The 23,905-nt window shown below is 52.0% G+C and overlaps 11 protein-coding genes across 11 annotated transcripts; 6 read left to right on the top strand and 5 right to left on the bottom strand.

The window, feature by feature from the left end:
* Nucleotides 1-583: 583 nt before the first annotated feature.
* Nucleotides 584-3,103, top strand: DSM5745_01935 (putative homeobox and C2H2 transcription factor; the record flags this gene model as incomplete). Its single annotated transcript, XM_026743951.1, has 1 exon — nt 584-3,103. The coding sequence occupies one exon, from the start codon at nt 584-586 to the stop codon at nt 3,101-3,103; it is 2,520 nt and encodes an 839-aa protein (XP_026607114.1).
* A 688-nt stretch (nt 3,104-3,791) lies between these two features.
* On the top strand, nt 3,792-4,583 carry DSM5745_01934 (uncharacterized protein; the record flags this gene model as incomplete). The annotated part of the gene is made up of 3 exons (XM_026743950.1): nt 3,792-4,149; nt 4,214-4,504; nt 4,534-4,583. 3 exons carry the CDS (start codon nt 3,792-3,794, stop codon nt 4,581-4,583), a joined length of 699 nt encoding a protein of 232 aa, XP_026607113.1.
* A 418-nt stretch (nt 4,584-5,001) lies between these two features.
* On the bottom strand, nt 5,002-6,191 carry DSM5745_01933 (uncharacterized protein; the record flags this gene model as incomplete). Its single annotated transcript, XM_026743949.1, has 4 exons — nt 5,002-5,067; nt 5,145-5,486; nt 5,547-6,080; nt 6,150-6,191. 4 exons carry the CDS (start codon nt 6,189-6,191, stop codon nt 5,002-5,004), a joined length of 984 nt encoding a protein of 327 aa, XP_026607112.1.
* A 579-nt stretch (nt 6,192-6,770) lies between these two features.
* Nucleotides 6,771-7,415, top strand: DSM5745_01932 (peroxiredoxin-like family protein; the record flags this gene model as incomplete). Its single annotated transcript, XM_026743948.1, has 1 exon — nt 6,771-7,415. One exon carries the CDS (start codon nt 6,771-6,773, stop codon nt 7,413-7,415), a length of 645 nt encoding a protein of 214 aa, XP_026607111.1.
* A 916-nt stretch (nt 7,416-8,331) lies between these two features.
* Nucleotides 8,332-9,876, bottom strand: DSM5745_01931 (uncharacterized protein; the record flags this gene model as incomplete). Its single annotated transcript, XM_026743947.1, has 4 exons — nt 8,332-8,492; nt 8,551-9,224; nt 9,272-9,773; nt 9,825-9,876. 4 exons carry the CDS (start codon nt 9,874-9,876, stop codon nt 8,332-8,334), a joined length of 1,389 nt encoding a protein of 462 aa, XP_026607110.1.
* A 530-nt stretch (nt 9,877-10,406) lies between these two features.
* DSM5745_01930 (putative ubiquitin-conjugating enzyme) lies at nt 10,407-11,563 on the top strand (the record flags this gene model as incomplete). Its single annotated transcript, XM_026743946.1, has 4 exons — nt 10,407-10,468; nt 10,518-10,612; nt 10,664-11,424; nt 11,480-11,563. 4 exons carry the CDS (start codon nt 10,407-10,409, stop codon nt 11,561-11,563), a joined length of 1,002 nt encoding a protein of 333 aa, XP_026607109.1.
* A 184-nt stretch (nt 11,564-11,747) lies between these two features.
* Nucleotides 11,748-12,119, top strand: DSM5745_01929 (uncharacterized protein; the record flags this gene model as incomplete). The annotated part of the gene is made up of 1 exon (XM_026743945.1): nt 11,748-12,119. The coding sequence occupies one exon, from the start codon at nt 11,748-11,750 to the stop codon at nt 12,117-12,119; it is 372 nt and encodes a 123-aa protein (XP_026607108.1).
* Nucleotides 12,120-12,751: 632 nt separating this feature from the next.
* On the bottom strand, nt 12,752-14,095 carry DSM5745_01928 (putative CUE domain protein; the record flags this gene model as incomplete). The annotated part of the gene is made up of 1 exon (XM_026743944.1): nt 12,752-14,095. One exon carries the CDS (start codon nt 14,093-14,095, stop codon nt 12,752-12,754), a length of 1,344 nt encoding a protein of 447 aa, XP_026607107.1.
* A 378-nt stretch (nt 14,096-14,473) lies between these two features.
* On the top strand, nt 14,474-14,977 carry pex7 (putative peroxisome biosynthesis protein (Peroxine-7); the record flags this gene model as incomplete). The annotated part of the gene is made up of 3 exons (XM_026743943.1): nt 14,474-14,637; nt 14,705-14,855; nt 14,909-14,977. The coding sequence occupies 3 exons, from the start codon at nt 14,474-14,476 to the stop codon at nt 14,975-14,977; spliced, it is 384 nt and encodes a 127-aa protein (XP_026607106.1).
* Nucleotides 14,978-15,875: 898 nt separating this feature from the next.
* DSM5745_01926 (DUF1014 domain protein) lies at nt 15,876-18,956 on the bottom strand (the record flags this gene model as incomplete). The annotated part of the gene is made up of 5 exons (XM_026743942.1): nt 15,876-16,389; nt 16,472-16,729; nt 17,044-18,108; nt 18,162-18,636; nt 18,710-18,956. The coding sequence occupies 5 exons, from the start codon at nt 18,954-18,956 to the stop codon at nt 15,876-15,878; spliced, it is 2,559 nt and encodes an 852-aa protein (XP_026607105.1).
* A 1,812-nt stretch (nt 18,957-20,768) lies between these two features.
* DSM5745_01925 (uncharacterized protein) lies at nt 20,769-23,330 on the bottom strand (the record flags this gene model as incomplete). Its single annotated transcript, XM_026743941.1, has 1 exon — nt 20,769-23,330. One exon carries the CDS (start codon nt 23,328-23,330, stop codon nt 20,769-20,771), a length of 2,562 nt encoding a protein of 853 aa, XP_026607104.1.
* Between the last annotated feature and the right edge of the window lie 575 nt (nt 23,331-23,905).

Raw genomic sequence — 23,905 nt, 5'->3', positions numbered from 1 at the left:
GGGCCTAGCCGGATCAGGAATAGCGCTGTCAACGGAAGGGCGCGCAGGTCTTTTAGTTTCCCCTCCACCTCCACCAACGAGCCTCTATCGCGTCTATCCATGGATCTAGTTCGTGCAGGGGATCTGCTTCTTTCCATCCTGATGGGCTGAGCGCTCGAGTCTTGCACCAAGCGAGCCAAAGCTGAAAGCCACCTGTCGGTCAAGGCCGCAGGAAGCCGCGTGAGCGATGCCGCCGCTATGCACTGGGGGTCGTGCGACCGAATGATCAGAGAGAGGAATACTCTGATTTCTGCCTTGAATCTAGAAGAAGTTGGTAGAAGACGACGCTAGCAGGGTCCGGCATGCTTTTCATACCCCAGACGAAAAACATGGGCCTCTTGACTCTCTGATATCCACCTGGCACCCCCTCCCTCAGCCCATCATCCTTCATCCTCCATTTGTCGGTCTACATTTCCCATTCTCATTCTTCTCGCGCTATTGCTATCTCTCTCCATTCATTGAATTCTTCGTCTAAACCACGTCTGTCGTTGCGACTCTCGTGGAGATATCGAAGCTCTGATTCAATACCTTGAGAACATTGAAAATGGAGTTCTTCGACTTCAATGAGGCTGCTTCGGGCTCTTTCGTACCGGACGACGATGTCGCTTCGGATCACCTCGAAATAGACGAGAACGATGCCGCCGCAAATTATCATTCTCTTCTCCAAGACCAGGCGGAGTTTCCAGATTCTTTACCCGGCCAAAGCGCTTCTGAGGGGTTCATGGCTGACACTCCGGATCCCGAGGGCGTCCACCCCATGGGTCGTGCCAAAGAACCATGCGACTTTTGCAAAAACATGGGGCTGGACTGCTTCATCGCCAAGCGAGGAGTGATGCAAAAAAGTGGTTGCACTTGCTGTATTTCGCTGTACCGCGAATGCAGTTTCACTCAAACCATGCCTCAGGGCAGATTCGCGGGCGTGGACACGTTACATCCCATCTCCGAGAACATATATATCCCCACAGGAGGCTTAACCGGCAAAAAGGCGCTCAAGTCTTTCTCCGGCATTGCAGAAGACGTCGACGCCCGTGCGAGGAAAAGCAGCTCCCGTCTCTCTCGAGAGGCCGTTCGGATCCTCAAGGCTTGGCTCAATGATCATAGCGACCATCCATATCCGACCGAAGAAGAGAAAGAGGAATTGAAGCTACGTACAGGATTGAAGCGGACTCAAATTACAAATTGGCTTGCCAATGCTAGACGGCGCGGGAAAATCCGACCTACACCTCGGAGCAGTTCACCTGTGCCGGGCGCAATTGAGATTCCCAGACAACCGGAGATCGATCACACACTCATGACGCCCTTGGAACGTTGGAAGTACTCTCCTCCCGAAAACGAACCCGCTGCCCTCTCCAACATTTTGCGGGCTTTAGAAGACACATCCTTTGACGTACGTCAGGGGTCCCATTGCGGTCACGTGCGCTCCCATTCTCGGAGGACTGGGTCTAGCAATGACTCAAGTCATACTAACTCAAATGTTTTCGACGCATCCTCCCTTGTTAGCAGCCATGAAGCCAGTCATTCTGCCAGCCATAGCTCCCTATCTGACCTCTCTTTTGCCTCTGCCTTTTCCCATCGCTCCTCCCTAGGGTCATTCGGCTCAATGGAGCGCAAAGAACGACGTCGCCGGCGCAAGGCCTCAACACCTGCAAACACCTTTGCTCAGCAAAAAGTCAAAAGCGCACGTATATATCAATGTACTTTCTGTGCCGACTCCTTCCAGACCAAGTATGACTGGCAGCGACATGAGAAGTCCCTGCACTTGGCCCTCGAGAAATGGACATGCGCACCACACGGAGGTGTAGCCTTCATCAATGGTGCCAATCGCTGTGTGTTCTGCATGGCTGTTGATCCAGATAATGATCATCTTGAGGCACACAACTACAGCACCTGTGCGGAGAAAAGCGCTGCAGAACGAACATTCTATCGAAAAGACCATCTCAACCAACATCTTCGCTTGATGCACAACGTGCGGTTTGATCCGTCTATGGATCAATGGCGAAGTCATACCACGGAGATTATTTCTCGATGTGGTTTCTGCGGAATCACCTTGACAACATGGAAAGGTCGAGCGGATCATCTTGCTACCCACTTCAAGAACGGTGCCGACATGGTCCAGTGGCAGGGTGACTGGGGTTTCGAACCCGTCGTGCAAAACCTTGTCGAGAATGCCATGCCTCCGTATCTTATTGGCCACGAACGCAACACTCTTGATCCATACACTTCCTCGGGACAAAAGGCTGCCCCTGGTCTCGCTGTACCTAAGGATGCCAATTGCTTTGACCGCCTCAAAACGGAACTCACTGCGTATATCCAAGAGAGTGTGCCGAATGGCATCGTGCCGACCGACCAGATGCTTCAAGATCGTGGCCGACAAATAGTATACGGATCTGATGACCCATGGAACCAGACCTGTGCCGATAATCCTCTCTGGTTGAGTATCCTCAAACGCGATGCTGGTCTTGAGCCCGCGCCAGGCTCAGAACATATACAATTCTCCAACCTCGGCATGCAGCGACCATTTGCATCGCAAGAAGGACTCCGACAACCGCCAGTATGCGTCCGTCAGTCATACGGCACGGGTTATCCCAACTCCGGGTTTCAGAGCCCTGCTATCCCTGGAACAGGCCGATCCTCGGCTGCGCCAAGTGTACCCGGTAGTTCATCCGGTAGCTTTTCGGGCAGTGCTGGCATGTTTGCAGCACCTCGACCGTCTGGGCTGTCGGTCGACTGGGGCAGTACCGCGTCAGCCGGGGTTTCGTCTTTCTCGACACCGCTCAGCACGTCTGCCGATCCGTTCGTACAGATGGGCTTCGATCCGGAGTTCCTTCAACACCTGAACAATCGTTATGAAGAGGAGGTCCCGCTGGACAGCTTGCAGGGCCTGGGCTTTGGAGTTGATGATGGCAGCGGCTTTGATGCCATTGACCCTATGGATATGGCGGCTGTAACGAGTGGCGCAACTGCTCCGATACCCATCCCGGCCACGAAGCAACCGGACATGATGATGTCTGATACGGTCCCTCCAGATCTTCACTTCGAGGCTGCGGGTAGAACCGGAATGTGAGCATATCTCGTGCGCTGTGGTGGTGTGCTGGTCACGAGTAAAAGTTTCGACCTGTAGATAGATAATGACATTTCGGGTATATTCGACATCTGACTCTTCTTGTTTCAGCTCTTCTGCTCTCATGGGGAAAGGACTCTGTTTATACGCGCACATGTGCTTACATCTTGGCTAATTTATGGTAGCATTGAGGTGGAGTGATGGCAAAGGGCGTACTGTAAAGTACGACCTCCAAGGGTCTCCGATTGGCTGAGATGGAATCATAGGGCGCAGTTGACTTGGTCGCATTTCCGCTTGCGGTGACAGGTGTTCGAAAGTATTCCGAGTCCATGACTCCTTCCAGTCCGAGCCTCTCCAGTACAAGGCGCATATGCAGTTGAGGCCCCAAGCATGTGAAATGCAGCCAAGTCCGATTCGCAACCGCTTTCTGCCCCAACGTTTATTCAATCTAGATTCTAGACTGCTTTTCTCCCTCCAATCTTTCTATATGAAACCTTTCTTATGCTCATACTGCCGCTAGCCGCCACAGCGGGGTGAATCCCTCCCCTCTTCTTTCTCCTTCAAAAATGATCGTCTTATCAGTATCATTTCCTCCTCTCCACTACTACCCTAGGTAGACTCTCCAACCTCCTCTATCCCCTCCCAACCCTATCTATCCAACCATACCTAGATACCTCTAAGCCCGGAACTCATGACCGAAGTCCCCATGGGCGACACTTCCGGCTGTCCGCCGACTTTCTCGCTCTTCCCACCGTTTCTCCCCACCGTCATCAAGCAGCGTCTGACATCCTCTCGCTACACACTCATCAGAGCCGAACCTACCCCGTCTACACCCTCACAGTCAAACACAATGTCCTTCAACTCGAACACCGCAACAGGGGCTAGTACCCCGCGCCCTTCGTCCGCCGGTAGCGCGAGCACAGCGCGGAACTCAGATGACTCGTTCGGCGAGGAAGATGTTAGGAATACCAACAGGGACATCCTGGCGGTAGGCGCATCAGGGAACTGCGAGGTTGATTCAGGCTTGCGCTGGAACAGAGTGAGTCCAGGTACGTGCCCCTGGGGACCATTCGTCTATGTACAAGCAAGACTGGTAGCTGAATCCAGATACAGCACTCAACCTCCTCCGGTACGCAAACTTCGAAGCCCAACAACCAAATTGCGAAAGCCGCCTCGTCCGCTCTCTGTACCTCGACTCCATAACCTACCTTCTCTCCGCACTCCCCGATGACCTAAGCAGCGACGAAACCCTAACTCTCCGCCGCAGTCTCCCAGAGAAACTAAAGCCTGCTTTCACGCCAGACACGGGCATGGGTATCTCTGGCTCGCCGCACCTGCATGCTCATGCAGCTGCTCCTTATCCCCCGTTGCAACGCTCTTACCTCCACCGTCTTCTTGCTGCAAGTATAATCTACTTCTGCATCCTCCTGCAGTACTTAATGCCCTATATGAAAGACGTCTTGATCCATTTATATCGGTATGACCGCACGCATAAAGTGACGGAGCGAGTGACGGTAGCAGCAATATATGTTGCTGAGAAGGTTGGCAGGGGCAGTGTGAATTTGGGAACGTCGGTGTTGAATATGTATGATGGGAAGCCGGGGAGTGCAATTTCCGGGGCGGCTGGGTGGTGGGTTGAGGGTGTTGCAGGGGGGATCTACGAAGGGCTTGGAGAGGGGATGGCGATCTTAGGGGTTGGGGTTGGTCCTATGGGGGTTGGAAAGGCAGGCAGTAATGGAAGTGAGATTTAGAGGTAGAGGATGTTTGCTTTATAGATGATACAGGGCTACTAGGAGTTTTGGGGGTTTAGTCTTTCTGGTCCGGACTATATATAGTTATCTCGTCAACATGTCAACAGGTAATATCCAGAGCTCAATGAAGGATTCTCAGGAGGAAATGCCCTAAAGGATAGAGGAAAAGTCCGTCTTTTCACAATACTCCTTGAAGGAAGTCATCCCGATGCCAAACTGCATAAGCTATCGTCAGCAAGAAACCCAGTCTATGACATCTTCTCGAATTAGGGCTAGAGCGTAACATAACATACCTGCTCAGGTCTCACCACACCAGCCTCTCCCCCATCATACGCAAACTCCTGCGCGAAGAGCACATTCTCGCCAAACTCACGGCCTAGACCTCCAGGAAGCAACTGTGCGAACGAATCGATGGTATGTTCCACATATCGACCCACCGGCACATTCTGGCTCTTGCACCAGGTCTCGAGGTAGGAATCCCAGGAGAGCATCTCGCCGACGGCTAAGAGGTTCGTGCCGGGCTTTGCGTCAACCACAGCTTTCACGCATTGACCGAAGTCGTTTTGGACGTCGCCGAAGGGGACGAGGATGTTGCTGGGGCCGACGCCTTGAATGATGTACGAGCCGTTGGAATCCTAGAGCGGTCTTCGTTAGTGCTGGCTGGGATGGGCAGCACAAAGGTGCAACAGCCATACCTTCCTAGGCGTCGTCGGCAGACCCCATTGCCAAAGCAGATTATAGTAAATCGGAGCCTGGATTTGCGAAAACTTATCCTTCAAGCCCGGGAGCGACTGCTGTATATATTTCACCACCACGGCCTTCGACTCCATGTGCCAAATACCGCCGAACTTGCCCTTACTCGCTGTCTTCGCGCTCGCCATCGAGCTGAAAACAAACCTGTCCAGACTGTGAATCTTGGCTACGGCATCAGCGAGGTTCTTTCCCTGCGCAACTTCAACCTCGAAACAGTACTCCGTTATATCCTGGCCTGGCTTCTTCTTGGTCATACTCTCGGGGTCCTGGAATATGGTCCAGAAGTCGGTCACGCCGAAGATTACAGTTGCGCCTTGGAGGGCCTTCTCGAGACTGGAGAGGTCGTTGAGGTCCGCGGCCACCATCTCCACGCCTTTGGATGCCCATTCTTGGGCTTTTGGTGAGCTTGGGTTGCGTGTTAGGCCACGGACCTTCCAGCCGGGGAGAGCGAGGTAAGTGTTTGCAACGGAGCCCCCCTAGGATATCACAGCTTGTCAGTAAGGCTTGATCAGTTGGGCTGGATGTTGGAGGAATGGTGATTCCACCTGTGTGCCCGTGATGCCGGTAATAGCTATGAGCTTGGACATGGTGTTGAAGAAATGATTGCCGAATTGGTTGCCGATAAATAATGCAGATGTAGGATGCTGAGTTGTTTGAGGAATGGATATAAACTGTGGGTGCAGAAGAGCGATGCCTTTTGTACCCAGCCTATCATCCATCCCTTCAGGTCATGGCATATTTGCAACGGACTCACAACCCGCCAGCGTTGATTACTATATCAATCAGTTGACAAATTAAGTTCTCATGAGCATTTTCTGCTTCGGTTATCATATAGGCTATTGATGCTTTGCTGAGACATTTCTCGCCGAACTCGGCGAGCTCGGGGAGGACCCGCGTTCTTCTCAACTGAAGTTGACCTTCATTATGCAGCAATCCAATGAGTCTCTTCCTCCGAGCCGCACAATCTCCATAGGCTATCATTTAATCTACACGATGCTCGGATCAATTACAAATCACTGCGGTGCTCAGCGGGTCGGGATGATGCGAGGGGACAAGGCTTGAACTATAAGAACACCTCGATATCCCGCCGCATTTTCAGTGTCCATTATTCAACTCATTCATCTACTACTCAGCAACAGGATATCCTCCTCTCCCAGGTCACCATCATGTCTCTCAAAGCAGACCTCGACATCGCCTACAGCGAGTACCAGAAAGCCGCCCCAGCAGCAGCCCTAAACACCTTCGCCACCGGCCTCAAAGACCTCCACGACACCTTCGACCCCACCAAAGCCATCCAACCCGGCCAGAAACTCCCTTCGTTTACCCTCCAAGACGCAACCGGCAAGCCCGTATCCAGCACCTCCCTCCTCAGCACAGGCCCGCTGCTGATCTCCTTCTACCGCGGCGAATGGTGCCCCTTCTGTAACCTGGAGCTGCGTGCTCTGCAGAAACGTCTGCCCGAGTTCAAGTCAAAGGGCGTGGCCCTTGTTGCCATCTCGCCGCAGCTGCCGGATAGTTCGCTCTCTGTTGCCGAGAAGAATCAGCTCGAGTTTGCGGTGCTTTCGGACGTGGGGAACAAGTTTGCTAGGGAGTTGGGTATTGTTTGGGAGCAGCCGGCGGCGTTCCGCCCTATCTTGCAGGGGTTCGGTATTGATTGGGAGAAGAGTTATGGTGACCAGAGCTTTGAAGTTCCGATTCCCGCTACTATACTTGTTGACGGAGAGGGCGTTGTGAGGAATGTCTTCACCGAGACGGACTATGTGAAGCGGTTGGAGCCTGAGACTGCGCTTGAGTGGGTGAGCCAGTTGTAGTTTGTTGGGCTTCGTAGTCTTTATGCTTGTCGTTTATGTTTCGTGTTGATAGTCATTGTATACATCCACTGATTTATCCATGTGCATGACCTGATGCCAGGCTTTCCTTAGTTCTGCTGCAAGTTCAATGACAGGAACAATGTCCAGTATAAGAGCAGACGACCTTGGCTTTTGCGTTTTGTTCTTACTATTGAAACTCATCGTTAATGAGTTTTGCAAGCTTGATTGAATCCGACTGCCATGCCGTGAAGCGCTAATAGCGCCGCCGAGTTCGGCGAGCCCACCAAGTTCATCACCTGCAGTGTACCCAACACGGCCTCCATGGGATTGGCAGAGACTGCGCAATTAAAATCTGCGTTCATGTGTAGGCTAATGGACTGGTCGTAGCCCGTGCGCATAAAAAAGGAATCGCCATCGAGAGGATAGGACAAGAATAGTCCCAGGTAGATTACAAAACATAACCACTGGGATTCGAACCTGCCCTTGGTGATCACTGTTCCCCCTGTTTCAAGCAGGCTCTAGAGCACTGCGCTCTTGGGGTTGACCGCGTCCGGTCAGCTGGGATACGCTCTGACCGTTGAGCTACCTGGCCATCTGTATTACTGCTTCTCTTTCTGAGTCTATGATATACTTCCGTTCGTAAGAGCCGGGCTGTAGAGACCGTCACCTTGCAGGGGCCAAGGTTAGACCGCTTAATTGTCAGACGCTTCTTATAGCTCGTGCTCGGCGCAAAGAAGAACCAGTTAAGAAAGGCTTGTTCGCATATGGCGGGCGATACAGAGGTAGAGAAAGGGATAAAACACTTGTCAATTGGAGCATTTCACCCCTAACCTTGCGCAGCCCCTGCACGGCCGCTCCCCATCACACTTGACCTTTCGACGTTTACATAACTCGCACGCGTGCGTTTTACCAGAGCCTACCAGTAGTTGACTTCGGGCCGGTATCCCGCCGCTGGGGGCATCATAAGTGCAGGCCAAACCGTGCTTGACACAGTTCTGACATGGGGCTCGTTTGTCGCATTTGACTCTCCGTCGACTGCAGTGGAGACATGGTTGTGGCCTGCTCGAGTATCGATGGCTGCCAGAAGCATTGGGCAAGAATGCTGACGTGCTGATATCCTCCCATAACTTCTCACCGGCTCTGTCACAGGCACAGTCGAGCCAGAGGATAGACTTGAGGATTGTCTTAAGACGGTTCCAGTGAGACATCGACATGTGACAGCTGAGCTCCACAAGCTTCTGGACGAACCATCGTCGTTCGGGGCCGTTTGAGGCTGCTATACTGCCCATGGCCAGAATCCAAACAAAAAGGTTTTGATTATCGCCGGTTGGTGGCGCATCAAGGAGGTCTGTATCAGCTAGCTCCTGCTGCAGGAGAGTTGCAAGACGACCATGTGGGGAGCCAACGGCGGGCATGGGGAAGAGAACGCCAGTGCTGTATATAAGGGCGCTGATTCTGCAAGCCTCATAAAGAGGACCGCGATGATTGGTGTCCGACTCATTGGCAGGAGGCAGTGTTAGAACATGAAAATGGACGAGGTTTCGCAGGTCGCACATCATACGTGAATCCGACACCCCTATCCCACCTTCAATGTACTCCTGAATAACGAACGAATACATCTTCATGCCGTGAAACGCGTAAGCTAGTTCTGGAGGAAGCCCCATTTGGGCAAACTCCAGAGTCCCGTTTTCAAACTGCAACGGATCACAGTTAAAGTTGAAGGCAAGGTCGAAGATTCCATGACCGTAAACTGAGAAGAAAGGGAGCTGTGGTTGTGAGAGAGTCAAGGTAGAATTGACCAGGGCTCGACTAATTTTGTTAGCTGTTTGAGCCTATCCGGACTGTTTCCGACCTACTAGAAGATTGCTGACGCAGCACCAGGGATCTTGATGTTCTGCAGCCCCCCTTTCAATTTTACTAGCTTGCATAAACCGGCTTGGTGCTCCATGTTGGGAAGGCGGGCGCCATGGATGTTTAACCACTGCAGGCCCTGCAGTGGAGGCGTCAACGGGGACTCGGCAGTCCAATCTCGACCTTCGGGTACATCTGCCGTTTCGATCATCATGGCCACGGAAAGAATTGTTGCGTCAGCTACTGCGCTGTCATGTTGCCTCAAAGCCGCATTGACCCGTAGTCTAGCCTCTTGCTGACAGAAGTGAAGAAACGAGTCATCCACGGCACTACCATATAATCCTTGTTCTCTTCTCACAAGCGAGCGCATACGTTTGTGTGTAAGAGATGAGAATAACAAGGCACTAAAGAGCATAGGGCTGTGCATTGATGCCGGTAGCCAAGCATCCAGGTAGGGATTCCTCACACCCGAACTGGGTATCATACGGGGCGTCATGACACTTAGTCCTGATGAAGCTTGTCAAACCAGCAACAGGGCGCAGGCCTGAAGTGACTTACGGTACTCCAAACAGCCCTGAACCTTCTCCGGAGCCAAGGTAGATGGGTACATTCGGAAGGGATCGATGCTACCCTGGCCGAGTCCGTTGAGTAACAAATCTGCTGCATCTCATGCGTAAGCGATATTTTCTTTCTGGTGTGGGCGAAAATCGCACCATCGTTCCTTGGGCTTTGTGGCTGGTAGTCTTGTTCCACCGGATACATCTCATCCTGCATGTGATGCCCGGACGATAAGTCAAGATCCATTCTTGAGTACAGCCGCGTCCAAAGCTTCATAGACTTTGACTGGCATCAGCGGCTTCCCCTGTTTCTGGCACTCGGCTGAAGTGAGAGTGTAGGCCTTGGAGACCCCGCAGCCGCAGCTTCGCCGTAACTCCGATAGGTCACATACAAGCCCATTGTCGCGTATTATAAATCACCAAGTGGGATATCTCTCCGTCAAGGTGATGGGCGATCTTCGGTCTGGCCATTGGAGAGGTGGAGGGTAGAGTGTCAGGCTTATCGGCCGCCAAGCTCCACCAAGTCCAGATCTTCTGGAGCTTCTCCGACTTGTCCCCTGACAGCTTCTGCTTACAGTTCACAATGTCGACGACGAGATTGCCGAACATTCCATCTCTTCGGAGATACCAATTGATTCAGGAGCAGTGAGTACTAGATCTCGGAACCGTAGTTATGGTATCTTACCGCTAGCAGTGCGAGCCTGAAACATGCAGCTCCCCCTGGAGTGTATGTTAGCCTCAGTCCTGGTGATCCGTCTCTCTGGTCCTGCGTGATCTTCGTTCGCTCAGGTAAGTTACCCTTATCCCTATCGGAAGTATATCTAACGATCTCATGGACAGGCCCCTATGCTTCTGCCATTCTCCGATTCCAGATACGGTTTCCCCCGTCCTACCCCGATCGACCACCGCTCGTGACATTCGCTACGGACGTTTTTCATCCTCTCATTGTACCTCTCACCACATATACCTTCAGCACTGGCGTATCGAATGAAGACCCTGTCAGCGCGACGGATGAGGAACGTTTACCCCCGGGAGGCTTCAGTCTAAGACACGCATTTCCACATTGGTTTGGGCGGACGAAACATGTACCGACATCAAGGACCGTGAGTTCAAATGGCTCGAATGAGGGGCTAGCAGAGACAACAGCTCTCAACAATTCTTCTCAAGAGACCAAGGATCCAAGACAACATGAGGGCGACGAAGGGGATAACGGAGACAACGGAGATAAGGGCGAAGAGAGAGAAGAAGCAACGGCTGTTGACACTCCTCCGGCGGAAGTCCCTACTAAAATGAGGTCATCAGTCCCTGTCCTGGAGATCTTGAACTACATTCGCACCTCGTTCGACGATGAGACTGTTCTCGATTCTGTGCCGCTTGAGGCTGCGGGTAACCCAAGTGCATGGCACGCATGGAAAGCTCACCGAAAAGATGCCAACAACATCGCTGAAACAGATAACTCCAAACGAGACAACCCCCAGGCGCGACTTCCGGGTGATTGGCACTGGGATGGCATCTGGGCCAGGCGCGTTCAACATGAAATAGAAGCGAGTCAATCGGATGCGACGCTATTTGGAAGCGCTTCCCGAGGGCCCGATGAAATGGTATTTCACCTGATCCGAATTAGTGGCTTCAGGTTTTGCTGATAGAGAACTGCAGATTCGCTTTCTTCAACTCGACGCTAACACGCTGGAGTCGATCAAACAGAGGTTTATTCCTCCCGTGCAGCAGGCGTCGGAATAAGCCCGCCGCCATATATCTCTTGCTCTTGCTTTAATCACCTATCGGTGCCAGATGTCCGAGTCGTGTAAGACTCCGACTACCCGGTCCCTTCCTTGGGGACACCTTCCAGATTCATTGCCCAACTAGGCAAGCACAACCCAAACCGGGTCCGACAAGAAGACGGCGCAAACGCACAGCTTCGTACATGATCTCGTACCTCTATCCATATGCCGCATCCGAGTATCCCATTTCTATCGTGATTTTACATGGCAGTATTGGATCCGACTGTATAGGTATCGCCATGAACCCTAAACAGAAAACCGCGATTATCGTCGTTGCGCTCGTCCTGGTCCCAATCATCCTCGTGTGCTGCGCGTTTGCCTTAGCCCTTGGCTGCGCCGAGTTCTGGAGCTCGGGTCGCTTTACCCTCATCAAACCTTGGATCCGACGACACCTCGCTGTCGTGCGAAGAAACCTCAAGCCGATCAAACCAGACGATCCTCGTGCCGTTACGCAAGTAAGCGGACCCAACATCATCACGAATACACGGCCTACTATTACGGTGACGGAGGTCTGAATCGAGGATTTGCTTGGTTGTTTCTTCAAGGGCTACGGTGTGTATGGGCATTTATCAGAACATTTCTACGTATTCTGACGTGTACTGGCACACAGTTACTGCTCCCTTTGCGGCTCGTTCCATTCCTAGTCATCATAAATTGTACAACGATTTCGACTGCCGAACCATCGATGCAAGGCATGACGGGATATGCCAAACTCGACTTGGATGGACGCTCTTATTTGCTTAACTTCTGGCCACAGTACGTACAGCCTAGAGCCGTCCATCTCCTTCGCGTTTGCTCAAAGCTGAGGCGTCGGCAGTCATGCCATCAACCTGCAATTATACTTGTTTCGGATATCGGACTCATGGAAATAGCCGCTATGCTGCGCATTACTCATTCGACTTTGTCGCATGAGCGGCCCATATTGCATTGCCTCAAAAGCTCGGACTTCGAAACAAGGATCGGATCAAGTTTGACAACACCAGCGGCACCAACGACGCTGTTCCCACTGACCTTGCGCCTACTCCTGCGATGCATTATTCCTAAGTACCTTTGTCGCTTGACTACTAGGGGTTGATCAGATCGTGTATTTAAATGAACCAGCATCCAATGCCAGTCTGTTTGGGGGATCGTTACGCATTATCACTTGCTAATCTGCGAAATTGATCAGATTGGGGGCATTGACATCCTTATGTGTTTGAGGCGATTTCCAAAGCGGCTCGCCATCATCATCAAACTCAGCCCATTGAAAGAAGCCACAGCCTTCCTTTCCAGGTTTGGACCTCATATAGCACACCCACATGTAGCGGCCCCTACTATCACTCTTACGCTGAACACATTTAAGAACAGCATGTGCCTTACAGCGACACCGAGGGATATTGCGCGGATGTAACGAGTCCCGATACCACCGATACGTGATATTGATCCGCCGATTGCCTGACAGTGGGTGCGGGGAAATGGTCTGCGCAGGAGCAATAGCATGCTTCCATTCTTCTTGCGTTTCAGCATGCATAACCAAAAGAGAGTTATGTGGCAGAGCTATAGATATCTGCCCCTGCGCATCAGCCCTTGTTCCAGCATCCTCTTCTTCAGAGACGATCCTCCGCACCCGGAACTCCCGCTGCACGCCCAGACTTATACTTCCGATGACCGCGCGCGGCCCAAGATACGTGAGGTGGTCGGTATGATACCCAACGCTTTCCGCAGGGCCATCGTAGCAATTCACAAACGCCGCGTTAGGCATCCAGTCCTTCGGCGATTGATATTTGAGTTTCTTGCCCTCCGGGTAGACGTCACGTATGCGTTTCCGGATCTCCTCATTGACGGCTTCCTGGACGCGTGCGGAGATTGCGCGAAGATGCGGGGTTGCCTGCCGAATGTTGGTATGATATGTACCGCCATACGTATAGTCGTTTGTGTGCTGGGCCTCTTCCTCTGCCGTGGAGACGTAGACGCATGTAGAGTGTGGGCTTTCGACGGTCCGCTCAAATATCTGCATTTGGTAGCGCGAGAAATGCTGCGACTCGTTAAGGAGTTCGAGGAGTAGTGCGTTCGCTTGTTCGGGTGGGAGGAAGTTATGGATGATCGTGCACGAGGTGTGAGCGGCGACGTCTTCGGGGCTATATAGGTATAACGTCTTTCCTTTTTGGACTACCGGGTTTCGGAACTTCTTTGAGACGACATCGCTTCCATCTTCATCCTTCTTTCCCGGCAAGACGGCGATGTGTGAGGTGAGGGAGGTCTGGATCGCGGTGGCGGCTGTCTTTGGTCGTTTGAAGGGGATATGCTTCTGCTCTGTGATTGTGGCTGCGGCGGTTTCAACTGAGCCGCCACAAGAGACGAGGATGTCGAGAAGCGTATCTTGCGGTGTGTCTGGGAAGAGGGACACCAACTGAGCTAGCTTTATGTCGGTCGAGGAGTCATCGTCTTCCGATATTGCAGTATGGGGTGCGGCTGGGCTGCATGGCCTTTTGCGCAAGATATAGCGGTCCATGAGGATGTATTTTTGGTGTCATGATGAGCTGGACCGCGGAAGTTGAGATGTCATACCGCACTCATGATGAGAGGAGAAGTTGGCGATGGGTTTGGGAGGCAACTGGGTGCACGTGATTGCTCTCGATGTGACCAGTCACGGTTCAGCTTAGCTGCATGATACTGAAAGGTCCCAGGATGTCAGTAGTCTTATTACCTGATGGTAGACGCGTCGACACCAAATTGTTCAGATGCTCTTTGATACGCGCTCAGCGACGGAGCTTGGAGATGCCTCGGCTCGTCCGCGTCGGGACCAGTCAGTAGCTCCCCGCAATCTTCCACCATCTCGCATTCCTCTTCCCCACCAACACCAAGATCATCGTGATCAAGCTCCCTCGACATGCTTCATTTCCGCACAGAAGGCTTTCAAGGCTATGCGGTCAAATACTCCCCTTTCTTCGACAATCGGCTAGCCGTAGCCACGGCCGCGAACTTCGGCCTCGTCGGCAATGGCCGTCTCTACATCCTCGAATTGACGCCGAACGGCATTATGCCGGTCAAATGGTACCATAATCCTCTTCCAACTTGACCTTTAAAACGTACTAGAAGAGACTAATGATGTGCATGATAGGTTCACAACACAAGACTCCCTCTACGACCTCGCCTGGTCCGAAGTCAACGAGCATCAAGTCCTAACCGCCACCGGCGACGGCAGCATCAAGCTCTTCGACGCGACCCTAAACGACTTCCCCATTCAGCACTGGAAAGAACATAATCGCGAGGTGTTTAGTGTTGGCTGGAATCTTGTTGCGAAGGACTCCTTCTGCTCGAGTAGCTGGGACGGCACCGTGCGCATCTGGTCCCCGCACCGGCCGCATTCGCTCACGACGCTCCCCACGCATAGCTGCACGTACAGCGCCTCGTTCTCGCCGCATTCTCCGGACATCTTATCGTGTGTTTCATCCGATTCATACCTTCGCGTATACGACTTGCGGACTCCGGCGTCGGCTTCGAACCACCTTACATTACAGATCCCGATCCATGCGGCGCCTGTTTCGCCGATACCGGGGAAGCCGGGGGCTCCGCCCGCGGCGTGTCCGCCCTCTGAAGCGCTGACGCACGACTGGAACAAGTATAGGCCGTCTGTTGTTGCGGTCGCGGGTGTGGACAGGACGATAAGGACGTTTGATATCAGGGCTCCGCAGCAGGGGCCGCAGGCTGTGATGGTCGGGCATGACTATGCAATTCGACGGGTTGCTTGGTCGCCGCATCTGTCCAATGTACTGCTCAGCGCGAGCTATGATATGACGTGTCGGGTCTGGAGCGATCAGTCACCGCCTGGGGTTGTTGGGGATACGGATCTCATGCGCTCGGGGCCGTCGCCGGTCATGGGTGCCGAGCTGGGAAGGATGAATCGGCATACGGAGTTCGCGACGGGCGTGGATTGGTGTCTTTTTGGGAGCGAGGGATGGTGCGCAAGTGTTGGGTGGGATGAGAGTGTCTATGTCTGGGATGTGCGTGCGGTGATGGGATAGATGGCGTTGTTTTTTTTTTCCCTTCACCATTGGGGGCTTTCCTTCGTTGGATATTTAGATTGCATGTTATATGATACCTTTATTCTTCCTCGCTTTGGCTATCACTTTTGCATGTTTATTCTTTGGGCCAAGATAGCAGCAGCACCTTAGTTTACCCAGTCAGTCTATCTATTTAAAAGTTCCACCTCTTTCTTTCCGTCTGTCCAATCCTTCCAATCCTCCAACCAAATTCTGGGTATAGAACACATAATATGTATAAAAAAACATCTACCTCGCAAGCCTGGCCTCAGTCTTCTTCCTCTCTGCCTCCCTCGCAGCCGCAACCTCATCCCTCGTCGCATCAAAAGCAACGTGCACCTGGTTGAACGGGTTCTCATCGCTCTTGTCAAACTCCTTCTTGCAAAGGTCAACCCTCTGGTTTCTCCGCAGCCCGGGGTTCTCCGCTTCAATCTCCGGTAGTCGTCGTGCCTCAAACGCCGCATATGCAGCCTTGTAACGACGCTCAGGGTGGCGATCGATCTTACTCGAGTCCTTGCCTGTAAGGGAGAGGGCGTCGAGAGCGTTGTCGATACCGGATGCGTTGAGGGCGCCGGTTTTCGAAGAGGGCGTATCGTCGAGCTGGTCGAGATTCAGAGTTCCCCGAGAAGGCGCGGCGTTCTTCTTAGCTGCGGACTTGTTGTTCTTGGGTTTGGAGGGCTGGGAAGACTCTTCGGCGGCGAGCATGGCGTCGCGCTCGGCCTTCTTCCGGGCGGCTTCGGCTTTCTTGGCTTCGGCATCTTCTCTGTTCGTTTGCAAGGTAGTAGGTTAGTTACTCTTATCTCTCGCGCCTCAGGTTATGGTTCGTAGGAATTGGGATGGCGTACTTCTTAGACGAGCCCTTTGCGCCCTTGGCCCATTGCTTGTCCTCTTCAGCGGCGCGCTTTTGGTCCTCGGCGGCCTTCTTGTTGGCGGCGGCTTCGGCTTTCTGTTGTCCCCAGATAATTAGTTCAGCTTCGGATCGATGATAGATGTTTGTGGCTGAGGTAGAAGTGGTACGCACGCGAGCGTTTCCGGCGGCCTTCTTGGAGTTCTCGCCGGCGGCCTTTTTGCCTCCCATTTTTATGTCTTTTTGTTCAGACTCGCTGTAGTGAATTAGGATATAGCGGTTCCCGGTAGAACACAGGTGATCGGTAAGTTCAAGACTGTAGGTGAGACCTGATTTGGTGAGGGGCAAATTCATTGGCGCTGGTACAAATCAGTTGTTTTATCAGATGGCGGGGTGAATGACTAAGCGGATGTACAGCGGGATCGATGTCATATCATTGCTTGCTTGGCATGTGATCCGGAAAACCCTCATTCCCATTTGGGATCCCCTGTGCTAAATATAGTACAATACTTGTACTTCAAGGTACCAGATGTATGTGCATTGGATGTTCTGAGTTCGCAAAAATTCTACAGTGCTCTCGCTGCTGATAACTGATACTCTTGTGGCACAAGCGGCCAGTCACCAATACCATCCATGATAGCCAAGGCCATGCCGCCGCTCTGATGCATTTGCAGGTGGCAGTGAAGCAGAAACGGGCCGGGATTGACAACATGATACCGTATAGCCAGCCAGGTCCCAGTCGACCGGGGTATAAATGGAGTTGTGTATGTATCTCGGATTTGTGGATTCACAAAGTTGAAGTAATCGGGGACCTCCTCCATTGCTTCTGCGACGGAAGACCAGGTGAATGGACCGCCGCCCTCACCAATAACAAAGTACTTGTTCGAATGCTTGTGCATTGGATGAGGTGGTGGGGTCTCTCCGGACACGTTGAAGACGATGTCGACCCAAGTGTTGTTCATGGTGGACACGCTGTATGGATACGGGATTGCGCTCGCGTTGAACAGGGCCGGATGCACGTCTTCTAACTCCAGGGGAAAGCTTCCTTCCCCTAGTGTCCAGCGGTAGTAGGCGTGGTAGTGATTGATATTTAGGACGATTGTCTGGTCCACGGTTGGCGCGGGAAGTTCCACAGGGAAGGGAACGACGAGAGATTCATTCAGAAATATTGATTGTGGGTTGATGAGGTTACCGGTCTCCGTAATATGCGGTAACGAAGGCCGCTGTTGGGATTGGCGTGAGATATACGACATTGTCGCCGTGCCGTTGATAATCTGATTGGCCCCGTTGTGGGCAACGCGGATGGTGTAGTCTCTAGCTGCCCTGATTTGCTTGAGTTCGATTAAAACTGAATACCGAGTCCCAGCCGGTACCCGCACAGCGTCAACAAGGACCGGCTCAATATAGCGCCCGTCGATTGCGTAGACATATAGCGGATGCTCATCTATGGAGAAAACGAGAGACGCCGTACCAGCCATGCTCATCACGTCACGACTGATATAGCGAGTACGAGAGTCAACTCTAACAATCTCTTCCGGACCGTAGCCAGGTGTACACCCGCTACTAAAGCTCCTAGGTAACAAGCTAGGGTCACGAGGCCATGAACCAAAAAAGGAATCAATAGGAGGGAAACATCTATGGTTCAAAAGGTCAGTTCAAACTCCAAGGGGTATACAAGGTGGACACACCCAATATCAGTCATCGTACTATTTCCAAGGAGAACCCTTTGATCCACTGTGGTGAGATCATTGATTCTCTCCTGGGGCAAGCACCACGCGGAGCCTTTGCCGTTGATCAATATAGCATTAGAACAGATATTCTCCACGCCTGAGGCTACCTCGGCCTGCCAAATCGCCTCTGAATCCAGAACACGCCAGTCAGAAAGCATGAGCGGCTCTGTTTCAGACTCTGCCCGTATCATTGCGGCTATTTCGGTAGCATCCTGCGTAATCAGCCTGAATGGCTTCTCTACCGAATTCTTCGGCTGGATATAGATGGCCCCATAGAGACCGTCTATTAGCTGGCCCCGGGCATGCGAGTGGTATATGTACGACCCATACTCATTTGCTGTCCACTTATAGATGAATTGATTCCCTGGCTCTATTGGCTCCTGTGATAGTCCGGGCGTGCCGTCGGACCACGGCGTGCCTAGCTGCTGGATACCTGGGCAACATTAGCCATGGCCAATGCCAACGCATTCGGTAAGTCAAAGACAGTCACTTGACCGCGGAATTACCATGAAAATGGACCGTTGTGGAGAACGGCATGAAATTCCTCACTCGGAATTCGACTTCATCTCCTTGCTTTATCCGAAGTGTAGGACCGGGGAGTTGGCCATTCGACAGGATAGCTTTGCGCACGATACCCGCAACGTTTCGATCTTCCCATGTCAGGTTCAGCTCGAAACGAACAGTCTTGCATGACACCCAGTGTACCAGACACAGGATGACCAGCAGGCTCAAGCTCCTATGTAGAGTGCTCATTTTTGTTGATTTAGAGCTGGTAGGAGACACCGGAAGACAGGGCGTCTGCTTTTTAAAGGCCTTGTATTTGCATTTATGTGCATGCGCCTATGCATAGCATGGAACATCCTGGTTCCACCGCTTCCGCAAGGGCCATGAGAGACATGGTCAATTTGAGGATATATCCAATAATGTATGCGAAGTCGGCTCCCGCTTTACAGCCAGACATGCCCAGGGGACTTTGTGACCCAACTCGGTGCAGTTTCTAACGAACTACCTTGTAGCCACAGGTAACGGACGAGCTGTAAGGCAAGGGGATATCATTGGTGAGATTGATGTGGCATACTTCTGTTCGGAGGGTAAGATGATCCACAGATTTGACAGGTACTCTGCAGTTGAAACGCCAACCGACGAATCACCATGTAGGAGAACGCGGATCGAGCACACTCTATTGAACCCTGGTAAATGGCGCTCTGTATAAGCGGCGACCGCCTGGTTCAGAGCTTATCATAGTCCGATGCAGCCTCATTCGCAATCTCAGTCAGAGCCTTCTAGATCCTGCGGGTATGTTGCAAATGGAGACTCGCAGACAAGAGATTAAGACTGCAAGCAGATCTTGAAGGGATGCGCATGCAATTTGCTGAGATAAGTTTCTGGAAAAAGCAAGCAAATGCTTGCAAACCAATGCAGCACCGTGCCATACGTGGCAATCACCCAACCTGTAGCGTAGCCGGAAATGAAGAGAAGCATTCTGTTTTGGCCCGGCGCATCACCGCTAATGCTTACCGAAGGGCTTTAAGGGTCCGTTCCCTCGGATGGATGATGTGAGAACTGATAAGGAGTAAGCCATTGTACACTCCGGACCATCCATAGTGAAACCGGTTCAAGATGTCGTCAGCTTTCAAGGAGTGACACTGCGACTTGTCAGGAAAGTGATGATGCTATTTCAGGCAGCGATCCAACTCAACTACTCTCATTTCCCACCATGGCCCTGTCATACCGCACCTTAATTCAAATCTTAAGGAACATGCGACCTCAGTCGGTGCGTCGGGCGGGTTTCCAGCCTGTCAGATTGGCTTTGAAGTTGGGGTGATTACTTGTCACTCGCTCCTTGCCCATCCTCCTTCGCAGCTCTTGCAGCTTGTGGTAGATTGTCGAGGCAGTGAATGCGGGGGTAGCACCATAGCAGGAAAATGGCGCTTTTCAAAGACGGCGAGGGCATTGCTACCCATAGAATCGAGTGTCCACTAGACGTGAGGCATCCTGGAAGCATCAGCTTGTGCTATCAACTTGTCCCAGCCAGCATTACAATCGTAGATGCAGCAGTGGATGTCGGGGTAGTCCCCATGGTGTGTCCTATTGCAATTTATAGGCAGAAACCTTAACCCCTAAGCCTTGTGACAGTTCAAGGTGCTTGGAGGTCGGGTCATGCATATGAGGTTGTGTCGGTGCTGGGAAACAGGTAGTAACAACGAGCAAGACAGGCGATGTAGGTGGGAGTGGGCGTGTCTCAGAAGATCGAGAGTCCTTTCGTTGTACCCAGGAAGGGGAATGGGGTGGAAAGCTTGACGTGGAGAGCGGAGAGTCAACCAAAACTGCAATCAAAAGCAGGAGCCTATCGTGCTTTCGCCATTTACTACCTCAATGCAATCAATCCCCGACTCGCTCAGCATCAGATGCTGATGCTTCTCAAAGACTAGATGGTATTAATACTATCAAAGATTTATGAGGCTAATGCGACAGGAAGGCAACGGCTAGCACGCAAATCCGCAAAAATCCACAAGAGTAGTCCAAAACGGTCTCATATCGGTCGTAAATAGCTGCATAATTCGGTCACAGATCATGTTTCTCGTTGTCGTTATGTTCGTTTGGTAAAGTTAATTCATGATGGTCATTCTGGTGTGCGAAGACGTCGGCCTCGTTCTGGTTGTGGTCATCACTAGCGAGTAAGGTCTGGTCCTCGCCGCCATCCTCGACTATCAATTTTGTGCCCAGAGGCTCAGCTAGTGTCGTCTCGCTGGGTTGAGAAGGCTCTTCTTTGGCGTTATGGTGAACGTAGTCAAACGACGAGGTTTCCTCTGCAGCTGACAAATGCTTCTCTGGCTCATTCTCACCGAGCAGTGCTGTGTGTTCTTGTTTCTCTGAGGTGGATTCAGAGCTCTGAATAGAGAGGTTATCCATCTCCGGTGGTGATAGTCCATCTGTGATACCCTCGCCAAGATGATCTGACTGCTCTTGTTCTTCAGAGACAGGATGAGTATCTTCCACGAGGAGGGTATCACCTTCTAGTAGCTCCTCTCGTTTGAAACCATTGGGTTGAGCCGGTTCCTCGTGCTCCTCGGAGAGAGGTTCAGTATTTTCTGTGAAGGAATCCTCGAAATTAGCGATTTCCATTGGTGGAAGTCCATCGGACGCGATATCGCTGGGAAACGCCGACTGCCCTTGTTCCTCTGAATCGGGGCTGGTATCTTCCACAGGAGGTGTCTCAGCATCCAATTCTGGTAGCGCCTTTTCATCAAACTCACTGAGCTGCGGCTCCTCTTGCTTCTCCGAGATAACCTCTGCGCTTCTAACAGGCGCGGCGTCAGTTTCGGATGGCAGCACCGCCTCCAGTACAGCCATAGAAGGCTCCACCGGGGCAACTGAAACGTGGTCAAGGCCCATAAATGATTCAGTGGCGCCAGTAGATGCAAGTATTACCGTTGAATCTGGGGTTGCAACAGATAAAGTTTGAGAACTCGTCTTCTCCGTCCACGTTTGGGTGGCAGACTGCTGCAGTGAAACCACGGGCGAACTAGTATACTCTGGTATGTAAGAGGGAAAGGGCCGCAAATTTGACTCATGCGAGGCTGATCCAGAGTTAATGCCCACGAAAAAGACCAAGACGCTGAGAAAGACAATGGTAATATTTCGTCGGTCACTGGCCAGGATACGGATATAGTTCACCAGCAGTGTCTGTAGATCAATGTCGTCTGACAGCCTTGGCGTGTACTGGTCCCACTTCTGATTATCTTGCGGCCTGGTGGTGGTATCGTCAGGGGATGCTGGCGGGAGATCTCCGTCATGGGCTTGAGTAACCTGAAGGGGCGTATCGGCTTTTAGAGGACCCGGTGTGAGAGCACGAACCGAAGGCTCCACTGGTATATTCTCCGGTTCCTGCAGCAAGGCAATAGGAAGACCGTTGTCAACGTGGGACAAGTCCTCGGCCAGTCGTTTCTCCAGATCTGCTCGAACGTCGGGCGGCAGCCACAGCCCAACCTCCACATCGACCTTCTCCATCTCTTTCCAGGCCGCGGCCCAAGCACCTGCCCTCATCAATCCATTGGCGGCGAACACTTTGACCTCCCATTTTCGGGTCGTATTCTGCCTCACAACCCGGCCCCCGCAATCCGGACATTCTTCTCCTTCGTCTTCTGTGCTGCTGTCCTCCATTGCCAAGCGGTCTTCATCATCTGACTCGGTTTCGCCACGTCCGATGAAGTGACCATGATCGAGTCGCGGGTGCTGCAGTTCCAAGCTTTCTAATAGTCGCTCTTCAAGCAGATCATACCCGTCTTCTGGATGAGAAATGAGAACACCGCGTTCGCGAAGGACCCCCGAGCCGATCTTTTCCTCGAGCAACTTCCATCTCTTCCAGTACACTAGAGGTAAAACCTCTCTCAGAATATCCTGTCGTTTCGGGTGTCCGATCAACCCTGGCACTGGGAGCGATGGTGACAGCAGAGTACAGTGAAGAAGAACAAGTTGATATTCCTTCTTGGCTTTAGGCTTCGCAATTGCTCCCGTTGGAGAATAGAACGGGGATCTCTTGAACGGCGAGGAACCGGCAGAGCGAATGGATATGTCGGAGACGCGCTGGCTACCCCGGCGTCTGGGCGGTGTTAGGTGGTAATCATCATCACCTTCATCTTCTGTATGCATCTGCATTAACCTTACTGAGCTAAGTTTCCGAAAAGTAGCTTCGCGCTGTCGGATCGTATGAATGGTCCGAGGCGCATGATGATTCCAAGGTTGTGTCATGTAGTCCTGTCCCTCGAGCATAGTTGCCTGTTTCGTTTCGTCCGGTAGATTCGTTAATGTTGAAGCGGGAATAGAGGAGATCGAAGTACGGCTAGATGCCCTAGAGCGTGTCCGACTGAGCTCGCCATCTTCCACTCTGCCAATCGGGGTTTCGACCGGAGATTGATGTCCTGAAGAGCCAGAAGAGTTATATCCACTGTCTTGCGCCGTAATCTGCATGCTTTCTTTAAGACTGCCCTGATCGCTGTGCTCCGATTGTTTCTCTGAATCTACCGGGTCTGGATGTGCCGGGTACGCTGCGGCCGTTTCGTTTAACAGGCTCGAATCGGTTTCTTCCTTGAGACTTGAATGCTGGGGCTCAATTGGCGCCTCCATAGTATTTCGTTGTTATCTGGAGTCTTGGATTGGAATAAGGTGTGTGTTGGTCAAAGCACAACTATATAAATCAGTACTCCACTCAATCGGTAGATCACAAGCGGGACTCACTGTCGCAAAGTTGGTATAGCAAAGTATCAGCAATGAAACTTCGAATGACCGCAAATTTCGAGGCACAAATATGCCAGAGCCCACCTGCATAGCATGGCACTCGATGCATGAGGAGATCAACAACTAAAGCGGTGTTGATCGGTCAGTTGATGCGTCGTTAGCGCCGTGTTGTGCCGGGCAACGGAAGTCAGCCTGAGGCTCCATCTCACATCAATCACCGCACTCATTATCGTCGCTGCTTTATTCCCAAGCCGAATTATAGCTGAAGGTAAAGCTTTAAGTCTGCCAGTATGTGATGATGATTGACTCTTCGAGCCAAATTGGATACATCTCAAAAATTAATCCCCACAACGCCACAACGTTCAAACGCATAGACTTCTAGAACGAATGACTTGCGACCACCGATAGATATACATTGCGTAATTGAACATTTCAGTAGAAGCTCGATTCATGCAAGGAGAATG

This window comes from Aspergillus mulundensis, assembly GCF_003369625.1.
Source record: "Aspergillus mulundensis strain DSM 5745 chromosome Unknown scaffold_1, whole genome shotgun sequence".
Classification (NCBI taxonomy): domain Eukaryota; kingdom Fungi; phylum Ascomycota; class Eurotiomycetes; order Eurotiales; family Aspergillaceae; genus Aspergillus; species Aspergillus mulundensis.
The sequence above is the reverse complement of the archived record's forward strand: the minus strand, read 5'-3'. Positions and strand labels throughout refer to the sequence as shown.